At 35.4% G+C, this 26,041-nt stretch overlaps 1 protein-coding gene across 1 annotated transcript in view; it reads right to left on the minus strand.

Annotated features, from left to right (window-relative positions):
• Positions 1-532: 532 nt before the first annotated feature.
• The window catches only part of LOC114650622 (cullin-5), a 113,031-nt gene continuing 87,522 nt past the window's right edge, over positions 533-26,041 (minus strand). The window contains exons 15-19 of the mRNA XM_028800388.2: positions 19,509-19,684; positions 12,336-12,497; positions 12,133-12,251; positions 10,605-10,728; positions 533-3,516 (exon numbers count right to left, since the gene is read on the minus strand). Coding sequence (XP_028656221.1) covers positions 3,322-3,516; positions 10,605-10,728; positions 12,133-12,251; positions 12,336-12,497; positions 19,509-19,684 — 776 coding nt within the window. The 3' untranslated portion in view covers positions 533-3,321. The remainder of the gene's footprint in view (positions 3,517-10,604; positions 10,729-12,132; positions 12,252-12,335; positions 12,498-19,508; positions 19,685-26,041) is intronic.

Consider the following 26,041-nt stretch of genomic DNA (forward strand, 5'->3'; position numbering starts at 1 on the left):
AACACTGGGAAAGCTCCATTTCTGATGTTCATTTATTTTTATTCTGCAAACATTTTACATATGAGGCACTCAAGTTTATTTTTTTTGCTATTAAAACACATTTTGCAGTGGAACACCCTACAACTACAAACCTTAGAACTTTTAACATTCGTTATTAAATGCTATAGATTACAGGGGAAAATGTCCAAAATATGATTTTGTAACATGTTTACATCAATAATTAATTTTTTTTCAAAAATTGACCAAACGACTGTTAAACATTATCTTGAAATGTACAATGTCTAATGAGGGCTACAAAGTATTGTGTAAGGCTACCTTCCCCATTTGACAGAAATCAGCAACAATATGTAAGCCTCACTGAAAAAACAAGTAGATTATTATTAGTGTGTGAAATAATTTTTAGATTGACTTAATATTGCATTAGAAACTTCAAAAAAATCAGTTACTTACTGAATTTATTATCTTTTTTAATTTTACCAAAATATGATTTTTGTAAAATTACTAAATAGAAACACACAAAGTAATACAAAATATTTTCTATTTTTGTTAGTAATATAACACAAATTTCCTACAGGTTATGGGAAAATATTTATCTCTATCATAATGTAAATATGGAAAAATTACATGCCAAATAGACACTAAAGACATTCTTTAAAAAAAATAAAATATTTCAATATTCGCTCTCTGTTCCATATTTTACAGTCAATGGGAATCCTGCAGTCAACAAAACAAATGAATGAAATAAAATGTACATTGTCATCTTAGTGTCAAGTGCCTGCTTTTTCAAATATACTTGACCTAAAAATGTTTACAGTACATATTTAACGGCATCACATAATTTCAATGGCTAACATAAAATTATACCCATTATCACCTTCTCGTGAAGTTCAATTCATCATTGTTCACCCACATGCTCAATTACTGTACCTTCTAGACTTTAATTTGTTTTTTTGCTCAACATTTCTAGTTAGCTGGGTTAATATGTATGTAAAGTGTAAATTAAAAGGCATGTTTATATTACATAATTGAACCTCAATCAAAAGAGTAGGATCATGATCTGAATCAGAATAGTCTTGTTCTAAACACAGCAGTTCGATCTGTTTCAGACAAAATCATCCCCCAGCACGACCTGCAAACCGAGCTTCTCTGTTTCACAGAAAGAGAAATTATGAACATATAGACATGGGCTAACAAGTCTGCATTGAGACAGTACTTGATATGAAAATGACTAGAAAATTACTGTTGAAACAAACTTGTTTTTAAGATGAAATTCCCCCTTTGAGATTTCCAGAATATGATGCTGTTTTCTTTTTAAGCTGTTGTTTCCTGAGAGCCTGTTACAAGTGAGCACTTGGAATAAAACTTCTACAATAGTTTTAAAAAGGGCAATTTCCCTCCAAGTAATGATGGTGTTTTTTTTACCTTTCAGTGAGAAGGCAGGTGTTCAGTAACAGGATTAGGTTAAGGGATACAACCTGAAACAGGTGAGCAAATGATGCTACATGTACTACATGACCTGCACCGGTCTCAAGTATTTGCACAACACCAGCTCACATCAACTTAATCTACTATATTATCAGGTTATAACTGGGCACAAGTGAAGTGACACAAGACAGTTTAAGCTTATGTTTTTGACCTGATTAATATTGTTTTCCTTCTCTCATGAAGTAAATGTACAACAATGCCTATTCAACACTATTAGGCATGTTCAAGGTGACTGCAGATTAAACAATAATATAACAATAACTTTTAAGATTTGGAAAAAGTGAATTAGTAACATTTAATCTGCATGATCTGATTTTGTAATATTTGACTAGTGAAATAAAGGTAAGAGGAACACATGATAAAGAAATAAAACAATCAAAACACATTTTTATGAGCAAACTGATAAATACACTCTATTTATATATATATATATATATATATATATATATATTTATGAGCAATTATGGATTTTGAGAGCCATCACCTATCTGTATTTATTAAAATAAACAAACTGTGCAACATTTTTCTTCTTTCAAGTTTTATATAAATTAAATATTTACAATACAATATCCCCAAAACAAATGAATCACTTTAAAAAAGTGACTTATTTAGTAATTACAAGTTTAAAGTGTGTATTTAGAAGGGGATGCTTAGAGTATTCCAATAGCTCAAGTCCATCTTCTGTACCAAATCAAGGAACTTATAGGCAGAGACAATAATTTCCCACAATATTCAATGGAAATCTCTCTTAAGAATGTCAGCATGAAAAGTTGATATTTTAGGTTTTGTGATTTCTGGTTAATAAACAAAATGGTAATTGCATTCTTTATGGGCTAATGTCAAAATTAAACTTCAATACATGATTCCATTTAAAAAAACATGACTTTGACATATTAATAAGCCACCACAAATCCCTGAAATTTCAATGCCAGAGGCTAAAATTAAAGTTTTGTTCTGGTTCAGCTCTAAAAAACAAGTGGAAATCACTTTTCATGTTAATAATTTACAGAAATTAAAGTGTAATATGCAAGTTTGAGTGGTTAAAAAAAGTTCCTGCCATATGAATAAGAAAAACACACTAGTGTACCATATCTATTATTTTGAGGGGATGGACAGAATGTAAAAGGCATTTGCGATGTGCTTGCTAAAATTCAACCGTGACTCAAAAACAACTCTTCTAATAATATTAAACTGCATTGTGCAGGGGAAAAATACATAAAGTTGTGGTCAACAAAAAAGACTCAAACTTGCATATTTTGTTATGAATTCAAAATTCATTGTATATTGTATCTGAAACAAAACTGCTCAACATGAACCAAAGTTGTCAGAGTAAAGCTACTTTATGCCGATCCAGAACATAAAGTGAAAGTGCTAATTCTAGCTCTAATTATAATTATTTACAAAAAATGTTAATCAATTTCCCCAGTGCATTCTCACAGTTGGGTTTCTAGTCACCAATGTTTCCAATTCCGAAGATCAATCTAAGCAGTCCATCTGGCAGCAGACTTGCTTGGTGAAGGGGAATGATCATCTGAAGAGCACACGACATGTTCTCTCATGAAAATGCATTACTTTCACAAAACATCATGCTGTTGAAACACGAAGGCAAATGCCACCATGCATACTGAATACAATTGGCAATTTTCGTTTAATCTTTGATAAGGTAAGGCAGGAATTTTATTCTTTATGGAACTTTACAGTCGGTCATAAATCCAGCACTTGATATCTCCTTCCAGGCCACTGTTGCCACCGTTACTGATGAATTTTCTTTGATTGGAGCCATGGCCATCTGGAATTATTTTCACGTTTGCACTTCCAATCCCCTAACTGTAGTAACTATGCCATGTAAATGAAAGTATTAATGTCCGACTCATCCCTCTTGATGTATTTGTGTTCAATGAGCCATTCAATCTGCTCTTTGATCATTTTCTTCTGGGGTAAAAACATATTTTTCAAAATTTCTACTAGTTCAGTCTGAAGCTGTGCATTTGTGATCTTCTTTCGCATTTTCATTATCTGTATAATTGCCTCCTAAAAAAGAAAAAAAAAACACAATAAAACTTAAGTAACCACCTTCATTATGCCCACATTCAAGGAAACCTTGTCTACTGAAAATCTCCAACACACTTAACACTAGAATCCTTGAAGCCTACGAAAATATTCATAATGCTAGGCCACCTTAAATTTCCTCACACCTCGTCAGCAGCGTCTTTGTTTGGCAAATGTGTCAATCAGCACAAGCAGCAAGCAGCCTGCTATCCCATTCCCCACCAAGGCAGCTGAAGTCAAGTCAGACACAAAATTCTCAGAGCTGGGAGTATCGTGTCTGGAGTTGTATTGAGTAAATAATAAAATCATTATTTGGAATACAATGATCTGTGTAAATGTAGGATGACAGGAAATGTGAGGTAAGAAATGCTGAACACATAACTAAAACAGAACTGTTTTTCATGTTATAGGTTGTGCAGCTCAATCATTTTTTCTTGGTGTCTTGTTGACCAAACAGACACCGCAGTGTCTATGGTGGATGTTACTATTCCTCGCACACGGACATTCACATCAACACATCATTTGAACAATTTTTTTATTCAGGAATCCAAGAATAAAACTGAAATAAGGAAAATCTTTCAAATGATGTTTTATTCAAGAATAAAAAAAACTGCTCAAATTCAGTTTTATTCAAGAATCCAACAATAAAACTGAATAAAAAAATCATTCAAATAACATGTTGATATGAACGTGTGTGAGGAAAAGTAACATCTTTTACAAGTACCAAAAATTTACAAAGGATGTTACAGACTCGCATCAAACGTATGTTTTTGTTATATGATAATAATAATAATAGCAGCTAAACACAAAGATGCCACAGGATTTGAACCTATTACCTTGCCATTGCTAAACAGTAACTTAACCACTGTGCCATCTACGCAGACCCATGTCAAAGCAGTGTTACCACTGTGACAACTGGTTATAAATGAAACGCGTAAACACACCTGTATGCCATCTTTTATTTTGTACCAACTGACAGTTGGGCTTCAGCAACATGTCAATTGAGCAATTTCTTTTCCTTCAGTTTTGTTCTTGAATAAAAGCATATTTGTTTCGTTACACCTTTTGTGTGTGTTTCTTGGATATTTGGGCTTCACACATCCTACACTTTACCTCAAAATTATGCTGTCACTACTATAACATATGAAACATTTTCTGTTTCAGCTGTGTGTTCAGCAATTCTTGCCTTGCATTTCCTCTGTCATTCTATATTTACACAGATCATTGTAGACATGGAACACACATGAAATGTATGTATTTCAAATAACAGTATTTAATTACCTACTGTATATAATTCCTTTCAAATGCATTGCTAGATAAACACTGTAACAAAGACTTCAGCAGTGAGGATTGCTGCAGGGTGATGCCTTCATCTGACTGAATGGGGGTCAGGGTGTAGCAGGCTGCGTTCTCCTAATCTATCCATTTTCAAAACAAAAGCAGGTCACTAGCACAGAAATAAGGAGTTATGAGCTTCTTGGTGTATGTCAGGAAAATTTAAAGAGGTCAGGGACAATGAAAAAAACGTAAACTTCAGGAATTCTAGTGCTAACAGGTACATTTTGTGGAATGTTGGTGGAAACATATTAAATAACTATACAATTAAAATGTATTACAAAAACTGAAGTAGCTTGAAGCTGCCTTATAAGAGAGAATTAGTGAACATTACCTACATCCTACCAAAGGTTGTATTATACCTTTATTTAATAGAAATTATTATTCCTTAAAAAATTTCATTTCATTTGGACATATTCTTCAATCACTTAAATGTAGTAAATGTTTGGATCCATTATTAGATCCATATTTAAACAGCGTATGGCTTACCTGTGCTCAATGAATTACACTGAATAAAAAGTCTGAAATATTAATAACCCAGTAATGTTTTTGATTTATTTTACAGTAAGATCACTTTCTTTATTGCTTGTTCCACTCATGAGTTTACTCATCTGAAGTTTGTATTTAAGATAAAGATGGATTATTTCTGTCAGCAGACTACAACACTACCTTCACTTATGGTTAAAGGCAACTGCTTAACGAACTCCATTTACATTACCAAAAGTGTTACAAGAAATGGATTTTAATCTCATTTTTGCAAGTTTTTCCAAAGTCTGCTATTAAAAAAACCTCTACTGCCTGTTCTCCATTTGCTATCAACTACATCTTCAGATTTTTATATACTTTTCCATATCTCAAAAAAGAATTTGTACATCTACAAAGGATTTAAACTGGCCCTGTATGAATGTGAGTAGCTAACTGCGTAACTGCCCTGCAATTAACTGGCACGTCCTTACAGGGTTGGGTTTTGTTTTACACCTGATGCTGAACTGGATTAAATGATTTTGATAATAGAGATTTTTTTTTTCCTATCACTAAGGCTGACTTCAAGGACTTCAAACATAAAGGTGTAAGCCTTCCTTAAATCATATATGAATTAATAAAGGACAAAAAAAAATACATATTGTAAATCTTGGTGGGCGATCCTGTAAAATAAGCTTTACAAACTGATCACTGCTTTTGACTGTTCCACTGTATGTACCTGTCAATCAGTATTTCTAAGGCACACCAAATCAAGCAGATTCCCTCAAGACAGACATCTTGAGGTATGGAAGTTAAAAGTAGTAATTTAAAATAAATGGAGTTTCAATCTATGGTATGCTCTATTTTCTTTTAATTCAGTATTTATTCTAAGGTACCACATACAATAAGTGTTTTTAATACATTAATTTATTGTATCTTTAAATTTCTGCACTGAAATAAAGTGAAAAACTCAGTATTAATTCAGTTGCCAATTCAATATCACATCTTGTGAACGAGAGTGTGGAGGCAAGTGCGTTTCTGGGTGGGTCCTACAGTGCACTGGCACCAAAATCCAGGGTTGTTTCCTGCCTTGCACCCAATGTTTCTGGCTCATTGTGATGCTGAATTGGACTAAGTGAAATAGAGAATATTATGATAGTGTATTTTCCTCAATGTTGCATTGAACTGTATTTTTCTGATTGGTCATATTCTAGAAGATTGTATAACATCCCTGCACATGTAGTGCTTCCATGCAATGGCCTTTATATCTCATTTAAACATGGTGTCTGCTGATATTTTCTTTAGTGTATGCATACTGAGAACAAAAGACCACTTTACTTTAATTTTTTAGCTTATTTAAGCATAAAGATATTTAAAGATATTTAAAGGCTTAATAATGAAAGTATGTGCTCCAAACTTTACTTTGCTCTTGATTTGTGTTTAAGTGTCTTTGTTTCAGTAAAGATAACAGCAGTGTCTTTTGAAATTGTGTTCTGTGTGCTACTTTAAAGATGCGAGTCTGTAGCATTAATGTGGAACTGACTTCTTTAGTTAAATATACTGTTGAGTAAAATTATGGATGTTATTCTTACTTTGTGATAGACAGAATAACTGTCACAATAAAAGCAGGTTAATCTGTCCGAAAACAAATGAGAGCTGCCTTCATAAAGGATTGTCAAACTATGTACAGTAATCCCTCCTCGATCGCAGGGGTTGCATTCCAGAACCCCCCACGAAAGGTGAAAATCCTTATAAAAGCCCTTATAAACTCTCCCACACTATTATAAACATTTCCCGCACAATTATATGGCATAAACCCTTTGTATTCTCTTAAATACTAGGTAAGATTCGTTGAAATTATGTATGTAAACACACTGTTTATATACAGAAAAACCTTAATATTATTTTAAAGATATCGAGCGTCTCCAATATCACATATTTTACAGCCATTACCCCAGACAGGTCACCAGCAATAGATACGTACAATACATGCAAGAAAAATTGTATACAGTAAAATGTGTGTACAGTGACACTAAACTATGTACATGTAATAAGTACTGTACATAGAAAATTAATTATGGTTACTCACCAACAATGACACGACGACTTGTCCGATAATGATGAGTTTAATTTTACTGCGCAACAAAGGAAAGCGTTACAGCTCTTCTAAAGGAGCCTCTTCAGGTGATTGTGTAGCACCGCCGTTGTTAGTCTTCTAGCAGTCTTCAATCCATATCCCTAAAGCAGATTCCATCTGGACTACCGCCTTATTACATCCACTTACAACTCGTTTCGCGCCCTGGTTAAAGGACACTGCGGCCGTAGATCTTATATTCTTTTCCTCCTTTTTAAATAAAAAGAATCATGGACTCATTGATGCCGTAATGGCGTCCTGCAGCAATGTAGCTGTTCCCTTCCTTCAACATATCCAAAACTTTTACCTTTTCGGCAATCGTTAGCATCTTCCGTTGGGGCTTGGGCACGGCCCCTGAAGCAGTAGCAGGAGCACGTTGATGCTGAATGAGCGAGACGAGACTTCCCGGTTAACGCAGCGGAACTGAATTCGGCGCTCCGTCGCTGAGCCAATTAGCACACAGAAACTTAACTGCATGCTCTGATTGGGTAGCTTTTCAGCCATCTGCAAATAGCGTCCCTTATATGAAATCAACTGGGCAAACCAACTGAGGAAGCATGTACCAGAAGTAAAAAGACCCGCTGTCCGCAGAAGCAGCGAAAAATCCGCGTTATATATTTAGATATGCTTACATATAAAATCCGCGATAGAGCGAAGCCACAAAAGTCGAAGCGCGATATAGTGAGGGATTACTGTATTTGTGTGTTAGATTGACAGCTTGAGGCTTTCAGTGCTACTCTAAACCCTAGCTTGCAGTAATCTTACGTGCTACACCTTAGTTTTTAGACTGCAGAATTATTTAATTCTTACATATTCCTCAAATACAAAGACATTCTTTATATCCTTTTTTTTAAATTTGTAAAGCCAGAGTAATATGTGAATGGGTGTCATTTTTAGTTTCTGCAATGGTCAAAAAGTATACACTTTTTAAAGTTTTAGGTTGTTTTTATCTTTGGATTAAAATGAACTAGAGTTAGCAATCACTTTACAAAGTGCCAGAGAAAGATACAGGCATTAATTACTAAAAGATCTGCATACTTACAATGACTGGACCAAAATGGATTTTTTCCATTGCAAGTGTTATGAGGTGTAGGCGTTGATCACATAGAGTAACCTCCATAATGTTTGGGAGAAAGACACATTTTTCCTTGATTTACCCCTCTGCTGTACAGTTTAAAATTACAAATCAAACAATTCGGATGTGGGAAAAGTGCACATTGCAGACTTTAAGGGTATTTGCATGCATTTCAGTCACATCATGTAGATATGACAACACTTTTTATACATGGTCCCTCTCAGTTCAGGGCATCATAATGTTTGAGGCATAGCTGTGGTAGTTATATTAAAGCAGTCATATTTGGTACTTTGTTTCATGGAATGACTGCTTGAAGCTTGCAATTTATAGACATCACCAGATGCCAAGTATCTTCTCTGGTGATGCTCTGCCAAACCTCTAATGCAGCCATCTTCAGCTTCTACTTATTTATGGGGGTGGTCTCAATAAGTTTTCTCTTCAGCATATGGAAGGCATGCTCAGTTAGATTTAAATTGGGTGACTGGATTGGCCATTCAAGAATTTTCCATTTTTTTAGCTTTGAAAAACTCTTGTTTCTTTAGCAGTATGTTTGGGATTATTACCTTGTTGTAGGATGAAGTACTATCCAATAAGTTTGGAGACATTTACTGGAACTTGACCAGATGTTTCTATACACCTCAGAATTCATTGTGCAACTGGCATCAGCATTTACATCATTAATGAAGATAAATGTGCTACTGCCTGTGGCATCCATACATGCCCAAGCCATAACTCCCTCCCCTCCACTATTTTTAACAGATGAGGTGGTATGCTTTGGATCTTGGGCAATTAATTTTTGTCTCCATACTCTGCTCTTGACACCACTCTGATACAGGTTAATCTATGTCTTGTCTCTCCACAAGACCTTTTTCCAGAATTCTAAAGGTTCTATTAAGTAATTTTTCACAAACTGTAATCTTGTCATTCAGTTTTTATGGCCAACTAGTAGTGTGCATCATGCAGTGTGGTCTCTGTATTTCTGTTTATGAAGTCTTCTGCGGGTACATAGACTTTGACACATACACATCTGCCTCTTGAAGACTGTTCCTGATCTGTTAGACAGGCGTTTGGTGCCTTTTCATTAACACCAGTAACCCCGCGATTCTCGAAAGAATCGCAAATCCAAGAATGGCAATCACTTTCTGTTCCGTCTGATATTTGGAGTGATAAAATATCATGGAGGGTGGGTGCGAGCCATACGGGCTCGTTTTGTAATTCCGTTAGTTGAGCTCTGTCATTGTGGAGCCATGACGTCTTTGGTTCTGGTGTTTCTGAAGAGCATTGTAGGAGCCTCCATGTATTGTTTTTATCCATGAGGTCTCGTCTTTGTTGTTCTGTCGCTGTGTCGTTAGGTAGAAGTCGTTTACTGTTAGGAATCATAATCCAACTTACTTTTAATACTGAATTACCGTTATGTGATTCAAATATGTCACACTGACTGCTGGCACAGTGGATTAGAGCAAGTTTAGTTCACAGGTTGTGTTGTTTGGGTGCCACCTACTAACTCTGGGAAGCCGCTGGGTTTGACACTGGGGCGCTGTGCATAAATTAAACTGTCGTTTAGTAATATAGATAGTGAGGATTTTTTTGTCAACAGCAGTGGAGGTCTCCCTTGGCCCACTACTCCCTTCATGATTACTGAGCTTACCTGTGTGCTGCTCTTCTTAATAATATTCCAGATAGTTGATTTAGGTAATCCAAAGGTTTTACTGATGTCTGTAATGGTTTTATTCTTTTCAGACTCATAATGGCTTCTTTAACTTTCATTGGTACAGCTGTTGTCCTGATGTTGAACAACAGCAACTATGGACTCCAAAGAGTAGAGGCAAGCATAGGTATCTTATGATTGTACTAATGTAGCAAATACACCTGAGTAATCACAAAACCTGTGATGCCATCTGTCCCAAATATTATGGTGCCCTGAAATGTATGAAAATATCCTTAAAGTCTGCAATGTACATTGGTATGGGTTGACTCGAGAGAAGGCTAGATGCCCCACATCATACAAGGCCAATAAGTGAAAAAAAACTATAAAAGTGTGTAAATTAAAATAACTTTAAATACCTGTGTCCTTAATATTCTAAGCTGCACAATTCCCTCATTTTCCTCTTCTCGCATTCTTTCTGTAGTTAGCTGAAGCCTCCCAATTAGGTTAATCTTTCCTCGTTTCTGAACCTTGCTGTTTTTTCTGTGAATATAAATTAGATATGCTTTATTTTCACTTAAAGAAACTGCACTAGCTATAATAAGAAAACACAAAAACAAAACATGAATAAAGAATGTAAGAATTCTTAACAAATACTTTTACTCATTCATTTCATTTTCACAAAGAATATCTTTTAATTTTAGAAAATAAACTTAAATGAACTTGCTAACAACAAAGACACTTAAAAATAAATGCACATACTATATAATGCAGATAAAACAGCAATGCTTAAGGTAAGTACATATTCTTTTAGTCTAAATTAACTTTATGTGAGCATGGTCTTTATGTGATATGTTATTTGCTAACAAATTAAGAAGTTATTTTTGTAATGCAGGTAAACTACATTTAATTTTAACTATGCCTTATATATATCAATTCTTTTCAAAGTTCATTACTTTATGGCATATAACACCCTACACTGAAGTCTTTAATTACTGTATATACTAACAGGCCCAAAAAAAGAAAACCACAAGTATTATTTCATTTGCACAGAAATATGTGATATTAAATATAAAACACTCTAAGGATATAGGGAAATGTGTCTATTCCTTATATGGCATCCTTGTCTTGCACATGCACAGACCAACACCAGTCCAATAGTAGGTGGAAAAGGAGTCCCTGGTGGAAACCCAAACAAAGATTCACAAAGAAAGTATACCAAATGTGAATAAGGTAAGGATCCATGCTGCATATTGTAAGGCAACTCAATGCCCCCCTAAAGTAAAATAGCTGTGCTATGTAAATCAGTACAACTACAGAATCACTGGTCTTGAGTGCTTCACTTGATGCTTTTAAAGGGATACCTATTCCAAAAAGACTTTTTTTTTTTTTTTTTTTTTTTTAAGTACAGTATTTTGAATTTTTCCAACTCCTACTACAAAATGTTATTTCCTTATAAGATTCTGAATCTTAAATGGCACATTTGGAAACTTTATATTTTTCTAAATCACACATGGATGGATGCTGTTCTCAACATAATCTGAATAGACACTTAACAATCACAACCAACAAGAATGTTCCTTTCATCTGTGCATCACTGTCCTAAATGTAAGCCTAGCAACTGATTTGATATGAAAAATATCACACCATTTATTCTGTCTACTTGTTACACATGAATATGTGCAAATGTCTAAGTATCACAGTCTACTGAGATTTAAATTACTTTATTTATAATATAAAGAATAACAAAAAACATTGTTCTCTTATTTAATAACAGGTCATAAAAGGTTATAACTTCATAAAAACAAAGACAGGCAGACTGCAATAGTTAATTTCTAAACAGTTTCTTTATATAATTATCAACATAAATTGAACACTTGTCTATGTTGTATTTCAAAACAAAACATGCAATGTTTTAAATCATAAAATATTAATAAAATAACTTACATTAAAGAAAATTCCTGGTTAACATAGAAGAGAGTGCCTTCTGCAAAATCTTTGGGTGAATTGACTTGAGGTTCATAGGATAACACTTGCCGCTTCAACTTTGGAAATGCTACTAGAGACTGAAGTGAAAAAAAAAACCAATGATAATATAATATGTGGAAACAGTGAATATTTAAAATACATATGTATAAAATGATTTTTACCCATAAGGTCCTTCTGAGCTCAGCATCAGGAAGCTCAGTTGCCAGCTTGAGATTTTCAAAGCTAATCTTTTCTCTAGGTCTTTGGTTCCAGGCAAAGAGAACAGCTAACTGAAAGGTAGTGACTTCAAGGTCATACTGACCTACTTCATTCTTAAAAGTAATCTATAAAAAAGGCAAATATGTCATAATGCACCATGCATATGTTTTCATAAATCTTTTTACTTTTATAATGAATTCAGTAAACAATAAAGTGAAATACATATATGAATAGCTTGAAAGGGAAGTTACAGTAAGCAATGTCACATTCAACTCTACTTTTACAATGTCTTGCTTCAAGCTTTTGTAAACCATATTAATGCACATATACAGTATATAACATACAATATAAGGTGGATATTGTTACCTGGTGTTTTTAACATAGTGTGGAAATGATTCGCTAGGGGAAGAACACAAAATTTAAAACATTTTTCCAGAATACTGAATCATGCAAGCATTTATGTACAAATATGTTTCATAGGCATTTACTGGATGTGTTTTATGTTCAATTAAAACATTAAATATGTGGACTTGCATGATGGCATAGTGGTTAGTGCTGGTGCCTCATGAATTAAGTGTCCAAAGTTTAAATCTTTACTAGTACTGTCATTGTGGTTTCTGCAAGTTTATTGTGTGGACTTCTCTCTTAATACTCTGGTTTTACTCTCAGATCCCTCAGACATGCACAATTGGTTAAATGGAGATTCTAAACTGCATCCGCACATGAGTGGGTTCTATGATGGGCTAACAACCCATCCAGGTGTTTGTTCTTGAATCTAAATTTGATTAAGCAGATTTGTGAATACCATGCCAGGTTTAAATTAACCATATTCACTATGTCAAGCCACTCCTCCACTTTTTTTATATCTATTCACTGGCTTATGAGGTTCAGCACACATTTGTTGTCTCCACTCCACATATTATATATATATATATATATATATATATAATATACACACGCACACACACGCACACACACACACAGTGAATTCAGGAAGTATTCACTTTCTGCATACTTTATCATGTTGTAGGTTTTATTTCACCATCAATTTACCATTTTTGCCGATCAATCTACACTCAATAACCCATTGTGACAAATGGAAAAATGTTTTCAAAAAGATTTGCAAATCTCTCTATTATAATAAAAAAATCCTGCGATGAGACGAGACTTTTTGGAAGACATGACAAGACTTTTTGAAAGATTTTTTCAAGTCCCGCGAGTTGAGACCTTGGCCATGAGATTTTTTCAAGTCACGCCCTCCTGTCAACCATTTTCAACCACGCGCACGGTAATCACACTGCTTATTTGTATGAATGCTTTTGACAGACACATTTTCTGCTCTCTCAGTTCTTATAAATGTTAACGTTTTCCTGACTTTAAGTTCCCAATTAAAGAAGACATATTATGTCTAAATCTTATTGAAGAATTTCATCATGAAGGGTTATCAACAGAAAATATGAGTACACGGGCAATCCTAGCAGCGAGAAACGATGAAGTCAAACGAATTAACACCAAAAATGTTGATCAGTTACACAGCAAATTGGTTAAATGCGTATCAATAGACTATGCTGAAACAGTTGGTGGTGATTGTGCGGAACATGAAAACATCAACTTACAATATCCTGTAGAATATCTACAACCGTTAACACCATCCAGTCTTCTACCGGCCGAATTACTGTTGAAAGAAGGATGTATCCAAGAAAGGTAATGTAGTATCTCCCGCGGATAACATTAGACACCAAAGGATATCTTGATATGCTATTTGCATTAAAACATTAACAGTTTCCCGTTACAATAGCTTTTGCAAAGACAATTAACAAATCTCAGAGCCAAACATTCAAAATAGTTGTTTTATTTAATAGAAAGAAACGAAATTCAATAATGGGCAGTTATACGTTGCGTTGTCACAATGAAAATCCAAACACAGAATCAAAATTCAATGCGATATTGACACAAATTTAATTCAAAAAATTGTTTTTACTGAAGTTTTACAGTAAAAGTGTAAGTTTAAAAAGTATTTGTGTGTTAATTTCAAAGCCAAACAGAACAAAATTGTATCATCAATGAATAACACTAATGCGACATGAAACATTATTTACTTTCAAATTATTACATTTTACTCTTTTTGAATATGGTTAATTACTCGCTGTAATGTAAAATAATTCTATTATGCATATGTAACAATTCCCATGAACATAAAAATCTATTTTAATTGTATATCCGCATACCCTTAAGAGAGCGACAGAACCGCAAAGAGGCTAGCATGTAGCACAGGTGTGGGGGTTGGCAAGCGAAGCGAGCAGGGGACAAAGTCCCCTAGTTTATTAAAAATCAAAAAGTAAGATCTCTCATCAGTATAAATATTTACACCCTTAATTCTGCACTTTGTACAAGCCCCTTTGGCAGCAGTTTTAAGTCTCTACACATTTTGCACACCTATAATTGGGCAGTTAATCATATTTATTCTGGCAGATCCTCATAAGCAGGGCACTCAAGGATAGTTAGTGACTTATCCTGAGGCCACTCCAGTGTTGTCTTGGCTGTATGCTTAAGGTCATTGTTGTACTGAAAGAGAAACTGACACCCAAGTCTGAGGTTGTGTGAACTTTAGAACACGTTTTCTTCAAGGACTTTTCTGTATTTGGCTGCATTCATCCTTCCCTCAATTCTGACTAGTCTCCCTAGTGACAATTAGGTTTTTGTTCACCCCCACACACACACACCCCCGCACACACATTATACATTAAATAGCTGTCTATCTTCTTAACCTGTTATTTTCATTACAGGGTTCAGCATCATCTGGTAAATTTACATGAACCAACCCTGTCTTCCCACAGACTATTGCTAATTAATCCGGAGTAATTGGGAGAACCTAACGAAAATCTAAGCTGAAAATTGTGAGACATTCAAACTCTGTCCCTCTCATTTTTATAGACAATCCACAACTAATGGAATGTAAGGTAAAGATGAGTAAAAAGGTTTGTAAAAAATAAATTTGCCCAAATATCACAGTGGCGAAAAATGAAAGAATCCAACTTTTATTTAAAAGAAAATTTATTCTGAGAAGCAATCCCCCATTGAAATAACTTTCTACAAAACCAAATCTGTCATGATTCATGGTACCCTTAGAAATTTTTATGACCTAAGTTTAACAGAAGCATTGTTTTCCATTTATTTCTGACATTTTAAGTGGGTCAGAGCATGCAGAAACATTCAAGTGATAATCTATGATTTCCTATTTCACTGTTGTATAAAAATGAGGTGACACAGAGGCCAAATTCCCTTATTCATTCATCAACATGGGAAAGGTAAGAGAACACCCAATTCAAATGAGACAAATGTGTGCTGAACTTCATAAGTCAGGGAATGGATATAAAAAATTGCTACCTTCCTGAAAAAACCACGTATACACGTAGGGTGATAAATAAAAGATTCAAATCAACTGAAAAGTTAACAAATTGCCTGGAAGAGGACCCAAGTTTATTTTGCCTCCAGACACAGTGAGCAAGAAAGGTAAAAAAAAAATCCCCCAATAATTATTTCTTCACTGTGGGAGAAATATAGAAAAAGTAGCATCTTGGGGTCACCAAAACTAATATTAGACACCACCTCAATGCCAATAGATTAATTGAAAGGCATGCCAAAAAAAGCCTTTCCTGTCATTTAACAATAAATGTTAAGTGCATTGAGTTTGCTAAACACTGCTGGAACATTGATTGAAACCATTTTTATAGTAACATTCAGCTTTTTGGCAACAAATGCTCAAGATGGGTTTGGTGTAAAAAGATGGATGGTTATACCAAAAAGAACCTGATCCCCAATATTAAGTACGGTGGATGTTCTCAGGCTATTTTTACTACAAAGGCCTTGGGGACCTTATTAGGTTACATGGCACCATGTACTCCATGAAATACCAGAAGATTTTAAATTTAAATCTGGCTGCCTCTGCCAGGAAACTAAAACTATGTTGCCAATGGTTCTTCCAGAAGGAGAATAATTCAAAATACTGTATACTGTATGTCTCAGATTCTCTGCACTATATTCTCCTACCTTATAAGATGTTCTAGGAGAAGACTCAGTGCTATTCTATTGGCAAAGGGTGTTTGATTGGCAAAGGTTGGTTGAACAAAGTATTAATCATGGTATGTGTGGTTTTATTAAAAATAATTATTTGTTGACGAGGAATTATTTTTTCTCAGAATAAATTTAATTCAGTTAAAGGTGATTTTTTTACTCATCTTTCCCAAGGGTTCCAATAAGTACGTATACACCCTTCATATACTGTATAATATATTCAACCATATGGTTTTTGAACCCACTTATTCCATCTAAATAGTATTTGGGACAAGACCCTAATGCACCAGTTAAACATACATATTTAGTATATTTACTAATATCTTACTTTAGTATATTTAGAATATTTACTAGTATCATTTACATCCAAGAGTTGAAATTTATAACTTAAAAATCTTCATACTTCTGAAGTGCAAGTTACAGTTTTAATCAAGGAAATGTCATATACAACAAATGCCGATGAGTAACTGAGCAGTTTGCAAGCAAGGGTAATACAGCCAAGCTGAAAATTAGTTACCTACATTACTAAGGTTCTTTTCCTGAGAAAAAAAAATGACTAGCACTTTACAGAACATAGGGTTCAAGTAAGACTGGTGGAGGTAATCAGTTGTGCAAATGATGTACCTGAATGTGGCAACAAAGCTGGGGCCAGTCAATTAGATAAAGATTTCAATTTACCAATATATGAGTGAGACTATTACCACAAGAGGCCAATGTGAGGTTCCCAGGCTCACACACAATGGCAGAACAATAAGCTAAGCTGTAATTAAGAACCCTGGAGAAGAGCCTTCTGCTTCCTTGCATAAACAGGAGTGAAATGAGGGATCCGGGCCAAGAAGTGAGGACGGTCCCTTGGTGCTCACTGGGAAAAGGCCCAGTTGATAGCTCAGAACAAATGGGACAAATTACAGTTAGGTCCATAAATATTTGGACAGAGACAACTTTTTTCTAATTTTGGTTCTGTACATTACCACAATGAATTTTAAATGAAACAACTCAGATGCAGTTGAAGTGCAGACTTTCAGCTTTAATTCAGTGGGGTGAACAAAACGATTACATAAAAATGTGAGGCAACTAAAGCATTTTTTTAACGCAATCCCTTCATTTCAGGGGCTCAAAAGTAATTGGACAATTGACTGAAAGGCTATTTCATGGGCAGGTGTGGACAAGTCTGTCGTTATGTCATTATCAATTAAGCAGATAAAAGGCCTGGAGTTGATTTGAGGTGTGGTGCTTGCATGTGGAAAATTTTTTTGTGAACAGACAACATGCGGTCAAAGGAGCTCTCCATGCAGGTGAAAGAAGCCATCCTTAAGCTGGGAAAACAGAAAAAATCCATCCGAGAAATTGCTACAATATTACGAGTGGCAAAATCTACAGTTTGGTACATCCTGAGAAAGAAAGCATGCACTAGTGAACTCAGCAACACAAAAAGATCTGGACGTCCATGGAAGACAACAGTAGTGGATGATTGCAGAATCACTTCCATGGTGAAGAGAAACCCCCTCACAACAGCCAACCAAGTGAACAACACTCTCCAGGGGGTAGGCATATCGATATCTAAGTCTACCAGAAGGAAGGAAGGAAGGAAGGAAGGAAGGAAGGAAGGAAGGAAGGAAGGAAGGAAGGAAGGAAGGAAGGAAGGAAGGAAGGAAGGAAGGAAGGAAGGAAGGAAGGAAGGAAGATAGATAGATAGATAGATAGATAGATAGATAGATAGATAGATAGATAGATAGATAGATAGATAGATAGATAGATAGATAGATAGATAGATACTTTATTAATCCCAAGGGAAAATTCCCAAAGACTGCATGAAAGTTAATACAGAGGGTGCACTGCAAGGTGCAAGCCACTCATAAGCCTCAAGGATAGAAAGGCTAGATTGGACTTTGCTAAAGAACATCTAAAAAAGCCAGCACAGTTCTGGAAAAACATTCTTTGGACAGATGAAACCAAGATCAACCTCTACCAGAATGATGGCAAGAAAAAAGTATGGAGAAAGTGTGGAACAGCTCATTATCCAAAGCATACCACATCATCTGTAAAACACGGTGGAGGCAGTGTGATGGCTTGGGCGTGCATGGCTGCCAGTGGCACTGAGACACTAGTGTTTATTGATGATGTGACACAGGACAGAAGTAGCCAAATGAATTCTGAGGTGTTCAGAGACATACTGTCTGCTCAAATCCAGCTAAATGCAGTCAAATTGATTGGGCGGCGTTTCATGATACAGATGGACAATGACCCAAAACATACAGCCAAAGCAACCCAGGAGTTTATTAAAGCAAAGAAGTGGAAAATTCTTGAATGGCCAAGTCAGTCACCTGATCTTAACCCAATTGAGCATGCATTTCACTTGTTGAAGACTAAACTTCAGACAGAAAGGCCCACAAACAAGCAGCAACTGAAAGCTGCTGCAGTAAAGGCCTGGCAGAGCATTAAAAAGGAGGAAACCCAGCATCTGGTGATGTCCATGAGTTCAAGACTTGAGGCTGTCATTGCCAGCATAGGGTTTTCAACCAAGTATTAGAATTGAACATTTTATTTCCAGTTATTTAATTTGTCCGATTACTTTTGAGCCACTGAAATGAAGGGAAATGTTTAAAAAAATGCTTTAGTTGCCTCACATTTTTATGCAATCGTTTTGTTCACCCCACTGAATTAAAGCTGAAAGTCTGCACTTCAACTGCATCTGAGTTGTTTCATTTAAAAATCATTGTAGTAATGTGCAGAACCAAAATTAGAAAAAAGTTGTCTCTGTCCAAATATTTATGGACCTAACTGCACGCTTCTTGGTGTCAGGAGTCCCACAGAATTCACTAAATGTACCCGGAGGCTGTTTTTAGGTATACAGTAGCCTAACCTGTACAATTTGGTGTTCCGCAAATGCAACTTCACTAGAACTAGTGGATGAACAGTATAGTGATATTCTCCTTGTGCATTCTATGGGTTTCCCACTGTTTTTAATTTATATGTTATATTATCTGATACTATATAAGTATCAGTTTAAAAGTCAAAAACATTAATATGAAAGGAGTGTTTTTGAACAGAGAAAAACTCACAATGCCATTAGACATAAGATGGTGCCAATGTAACTTCCGGCCACTGTGGTTTTTCTTGTAAAAGTCCTCCACTTCTGGAATGAGGTCTTCAAGCTCAGTTGGAAGTGACACAAAGACCTTTTCTGAGCTCCTGGACCATGCGCCTGCATTGAGAATTTTAATGTTGACTGAATCCGCTAGAAACAGGAAAAAGAAAAAAAAAAAAAACAAAAAACTCATTATACTATGTTACAAAACAGATGAAATTAAACTAATTTGCCAATGATCCCATCCAAGACACAATAATTAAAAATATTACATTTCCGATTCTGAAGAAAGTGATTTTTAAACAGCTGAAATTAATACCTGTATACGTCTGTTATACAGTGCACACAAACACATTTCATACCGAGGCATTTAGTATCATTCGATGGGGGAAAAAATGAAGGGTCTGGGCTAAAAATATAATACTGATTTAAATTCATATCAACACTCTCAAACACCAATGACTATAAACCAGACCACTTTACCACTCATTAAAAGTCAAATAACAAAAAATATTAATCTTTAAATTAACATCTAATTCAATTCAACAAATCACTCAATGGAGTATTGTACACTATTACGCCTCTGAAGTAAAGTAAATTTAAAATTTCTTGTGGCAAGCTTGTTATTTAGAGTCAGCTAAGTCCCTTACTTTTGAATGCTGCTCAGAGACCTCTAACAATAAAAGAAATGTATTTTATATGCAGGACTCAAAAATGTTTTTCTGAATCAAGTTACAGCCTTGGCTAAGGTAAAAACAATGTCTCCACAGGTCGTTTATTTACGGCCTCCCCATAGGTCTGCAGGATTTTTATTAGATAAGTGATGGATCATGTTGTAACAATCACAAGGCAAACATAATAAATGTACTGTATACACACACACAAATCCATGTGTTACCGAATAAGGTAGGGTTTCTTTTTGTACAGATGCTTCCCTCACAACACAAGTTGCCTCTTCACAAAATAAAAGTGAAATGTAGCTTGTTGTGCTGCTTCAAGCTATATTTTCTAAGCTGCTATTAGTCTTGTCATTTCACTCCTGCATTTTGATTTTACTGTGAGTGCCTTTCTTATTTGCCAATATATGCTATTCCTTTTAATTGTGAAGTATTTTATCTTGGTAAAAGTTAAGGTAATGTAAGCAGCCTTTCAAGTTTGGTTTTTGAGGATATCTGCATTTGTCAGGTTATCAGGTAGATACATGATAGTGGATTTATACATTGCTGTCATAAGGGAAAAATAATTGTATAGCCTATTTCAACAGACAATTGCATCTGGCACACCAGACTTCACATATATTCAAGAATGTTTATCATAAACATTTTATCAGTTAATAGCTCCTTAGTATTTGCATCTATGAATGCTAGGATCAAATCTCCACTGTACTGTTTAGGATTAGTGGTGTGATTTACAACTGTGCCAGTGCACTACATCAACCTAATGGAAAAAGAAGACAGTTGGCATCTATACTAAAGACTATAAATTTTTATTTTTAACAACCCCAAGCCATAAAATAAAAAAATTATTAGAAATAAAAAATTAAATATACTACAAACAAATTTTCACTTGACACTTCCAACAACTTGGACACTATTTCTGCTCTATCAAACAATTTTGCCTTGTACGTTCTGTAATCCTATTATCACTATAAGATATAGATTCAGTTTTTTTTTTTTTACTTCTCTTACTATTCTCCCATTGTACCCATTTTACTAAACAAGTTTTTTGCTAGTTTACACATAATACCCACATTTTTTTTTACAATTGGCCTAGCTGGTAGGACAAACCAAGTCTTGAAGATATTATTATGTTAGAGTTCAAGTGCAGAAACTTCAATCCAAACCCATCCACCAGCAAAAAACCTTTGTATAATCAACAATAGAAGCCAACTCCAATATCATGTCCATAGTGGTGGATAAAATTGGCACAAACATTGCAAAACTGTCTTGCCATAAGAACATCGAAATGAGAACGTATTTCAGAAAAATGAAAACCTGAAAAAGGTATTGCAAGTACCCACTCTATCCTAAAGTGAGAGACGTTTGCATGCGCTGGATTAAATCAGGTTGAAACAGTATGAAGTTTCAAAATCTTGGGACTTTTTTTTTTGTATATAATTTTTATTTTCAAAAAGTAAAACATTACAACAGCATACTACTCAATCAAAGAAAAATGTATAACATAACAGATACAACAATTTACTTCAAAATCAATGCATAGAAAATAAAAAATAAAAATACAAGAGAAAAAGAAAAAGAAGAAAAATGAACAGAAAAAACGCATCTAACATTTTCACTATAATAGAACAAATAATGACATAAAAAAGTGAATTAAGGGCCTGCCATGCTTAATCCAAAATTGTACTACTGAATTTTTTCTATGTTTTTAAAAAGTTTTGAAAATATTCCCCCAAAGAGAATTTCATTGTCTCTAATTTAAGATAATACAGAACGTCATTTACCCATAGAATGTGGACTGAGATAAGCTAATAGTGCAGTTAGAATATTATAATTGATTTCTACTTATTTGCTTAATTGCATGCAGGAGTACTCCAAATATAACCATTAAAGGATTAGGAGTGACTGTGACACCAAGGCTATCCGAAAAGTATGCAAAGATTTGTGTCCAAAATAATTTTTACTTTGTGAATCCTCAAAACATGTGGCACAGTGATGATGGAGCTAGATGAATTTCAGACAAATTTAAATGAACTATATATAATGGATGTTTTTCTGTTAAAATCCTAGAACTATGTTGTGTGGTTTACATTGATGTACACTATGCCTTATACTGATCAAGAACTTGGGCACAACTGATGCAGTGCATCAGCTAGCATTGAGGAGAACCAATGAAGGTTTCTCAGGCTTTGATATAGTACTTTTTATTTCTGTCACCATGTTTCTGTCAACCATGATTACAAGGTATAATACAACTGTAGTAACACCATTTACTTACAGCTTAATTCACACAAAAAAAAACTTTTTTTGAGAAAATAAATAGCAATGTAAACTTATTAGGTGTGTATCAGAACACTCAAAACACAGTATGACAACAAAATGTGCTCTTTCTCACTGAGCTAATAATTTTTTTTGTTTTGCATAAACAGGGAGAGAGGTCTAGGTAATAGTAAAAATTAATGAATCTGGGTCAAGAATTCCACCACCACTAGCAACTGGAAGGGTACTCACAAGATTATTTCTAAACAGAACGTTTGCATTTCCCGCATATTCTGTCACATGACAAAAAAAAGCAGGTACTGTACTTATCTTTGAAGATGTTACCCTACAAGTATTCTCAAAATAATGAGAGATGGTTTATATTCAAACAACAATAAATTATTTTTTTTATCTCTCTCTCCTACTACATTTCACATATATACAGGTGCTGGTCATAAAATTAGAATATCATGACAAAGTTGATTTATTTCAGTAATTCCATTCAAAAAGTGAAACTTGTATATTAGATTCATTCATTACACACAGACTGATGTATTTCAAATGTTTACTTCTTTTAATGTTGATGATTATAACTGACAACTAATGAAAGTCCCAAATTCAGTATCTCGGAAAATTAGAATATTGTGAAAAGGTTCAATATTGAAGACACCTGATGCCACACTCTAATCAGCTAATTAACTCAAAACACCTGCAAAAGCCTTTAAATGGTCTCTCAGTCTAGTTCTGTAGGCTACACAATCATGGGGAAGACTGCTGACTTGACAGTTGTCCAAAAGACGACCATTGACACCTTGCACAAGGAGGGCAAGACACAAAAGGTCATTGCTAAAGAGGCTGGCTGTTCACAGAGCTCTGTGTCCAAGCACATTAATAGAGAGGCGAAGGGAAGGACAAGATGTGGTAGAAAAAAGTGTACAAGCAATAGGGATAACCGCACCCTGGAGAGGATTGTGAAACAAAACCCATTCAAAAATGTGGGGGAGATTCACAAAGAGTGGACTGCAGCTGGAGTCAGTGCTTCAAGAACCACCACGCACAGACGTATGCAAGACATGGGTTTCAGCTGTTGCATTCCTTGTGTCAAGCCACTCTTGAACAAGAGACAGCGTCAGAAGCGTCTCGCCTTTGGACTGCTGCTGAGTGGTCCAAAGTTATGTTCTCTGATGAAAGTAAATTTTGCATTTCCTTTGGAAATCAAGGTCCCAGAGTCTGGAAGAAGAGAGGAGAGGCACAGAATCCACGTTGCTTGAGGTCCAGTGTAAAGTTTCCACAGTCAGTGATGGTTTGGGGTGCCATGTCATCTGCTGGTGTTGGTCCATTGTGTTTTCTGAGGTCCAAGGTCAACGCAGCCGTCAACCAGGAAGTTTTAGAGCACTTCATGCTTCTTGCTGCTGACGAACTTTATGGAGATGCAGATTTCATTTTCCAACAGGACTTGGCACCTGCACACAGTGCCAAAGCTACCAGTACCTGGTTTAAGGACAATGGTATCCCTGTTCTTGATTGGCCAGCAAACTCGCCTGACCTTAACCCCATAGAAAATCTATGGGATATTGTGAAGAGGAAGATGCAATACGCCAGACCCAACAATTCAGAAGAGCTGAAGGCCACTATCAGAGCAACATGGGCTCTCATAACACCTGAGCAGTGCACAGACTGATCGACTCTATGCCACGCTGCATTGCTGCAGTAATCCAGGCCAAAGGAGCCCCAACTAAATATTGAGTGCTGTACATGCTCATACTTTTCATGTTCATACCTTTCAGTTGGCCAGCATTTCTAAAAATCCTTTTTTTTGCATTGGTCTTAATTGATATTCTAATTTTCCGAGATACTGAATTTGGGACTTTCATTAGTTATCAGTTATAATCATCAACATTAAAAGAAATAAACATTTGAAATACATCAGTCTGTGTGTAATGAATGAATCTAATATACAAGTTTCACTTTTTGAATGGAATTACTGAAATAAATCAACTTTGTCATGATATTCTAATTTTATGACCAGCACCTGTACAGTCATATGAAAAAGTTTGGGAACCCCTCTCAACCTGCATAATAATTTACTCTACTTTAGTGCTGCTGCTTTGCAGCAAAGAGACTGTGGAAGATTGTGGGTTCGCTTCCCGGTTCCTCCCTGTGTGGATAGCGCTTTGAATACTGAGAAAAGTGCTATATAAATGTAATGAATTATTATTATTACTTTCAACAAAAAAGATAACAGTGGTATGTCTTTCATTTCCTAGGAACATCTGAGTACTGGGGTGTTTTCAGAACAAAGATTTTTAGTGAAGCAGTATTTAGTTGTATGAAATTAAATCAAATGTGAAAAACTAGCTGTGCAAAAATGTGGGTCCCCTTGTAATTTTGCTGATTTGAATGCATGTAACTGCTCAATACTGATTACTTGCAACACCAAATTGGTTGGATTAGCTCGTTAAGCCTTGAACTTCATAGACAGGTGTGTCCAATCATGAGAAAAGGTATTTAAGGTGGTCAATTGCAAGTTGTGCTTCCCTTTGACTCTCCTCTGAAGAGTGACAGCATGGGATCCTCAAAGCAACTCTCAAAAGATCTGAAAACAAAGATTGTTCAGTATCATGGTTTAGGGGAAGGCTACAAAAAGCAATCTCAGAGGTTAAAAACTGTAAGGAATGTAATCAGGAAATGGAAGGCCACAGGCACATTTGCTGTTAAACCCAGCAGGTCTGGCAGACCAGGAAAAATACAGGAGCGGCATATGCGCAGGATTGTGAGAATGGTTACAGACAACCCACAGATCACCTCCAAAGACCTGCAAGAACATCTTGCTACAGATGGTGTATCTATACATCGTTCTACTATTCAGCGCAATTTGCACAAAGAACATCTGTATGGCAGGGTGTGAGAAAGAAGCCGTTTCTGCACTCATGCCACAAAAAGAGTCGCTTATTGTATGCAAATGCTCATTTAGACAAGCCAGATTCATTTTGGAACAAAGTGCTTTAGACTGATGAGACAAAAATTGAGTTATTTGGTGATAACAAAAAGCGTTTTGCATGGTGGAAGAAGAACACCGCATTCCAAGAAAAACACCTGCTACCTACTGTCAAATTTGGTGGTGGTATCATCATGCTGTGGGGCTGTGCGGCTAGTTCAGGGACTGGGGCCCTTGTTAAAGTCGAGGGTCGGATGAGTTCAACCCAATATCAACAAATTCTTCAGGATAATGTTCAAGCATCAGTCACAAAGTTGAAGTTACGCAGGGGTTGGATATTCCAACAAGACAATGACCCAAAACACAGTTCGAAATCTAAAAGACATTCATGCTGAGGGAGAAGTACAATGTTCTGGAATGGCCGTCACAGTCCCCTGACTTGAAAATCATTGAAAATCAATGGAATGATTTGAAGCAGGCTGTCCATGCTCGGCAGCCATCAAATTTAACTGAACTGGAGAGATTTTGTATGGAAGAATGGTCAAAAATATCTCCATCCAGACACTCATCAAAGGTTATAGGAGGCATCTAGAGGCTGTTATATTTGCAAAAGGAGGCTCAACTAAGTATTGA

This window comes from Erpetoichthys calabaricus, chromosome 4 (genome assembly GCF_900747795.2).
Source record: "Erpetoichthys calabaricus chromosome 4, fErpCal1.3, whole genome shotgun sequence".
In the NCBI taxonomy this organism is placed as follows: Eukaryota; Metazoa; Chordata; class Cladistia; order Polypteriformes; family Polypteridae; genus Erpetoichthys; species Erpetoichthys calabaricus.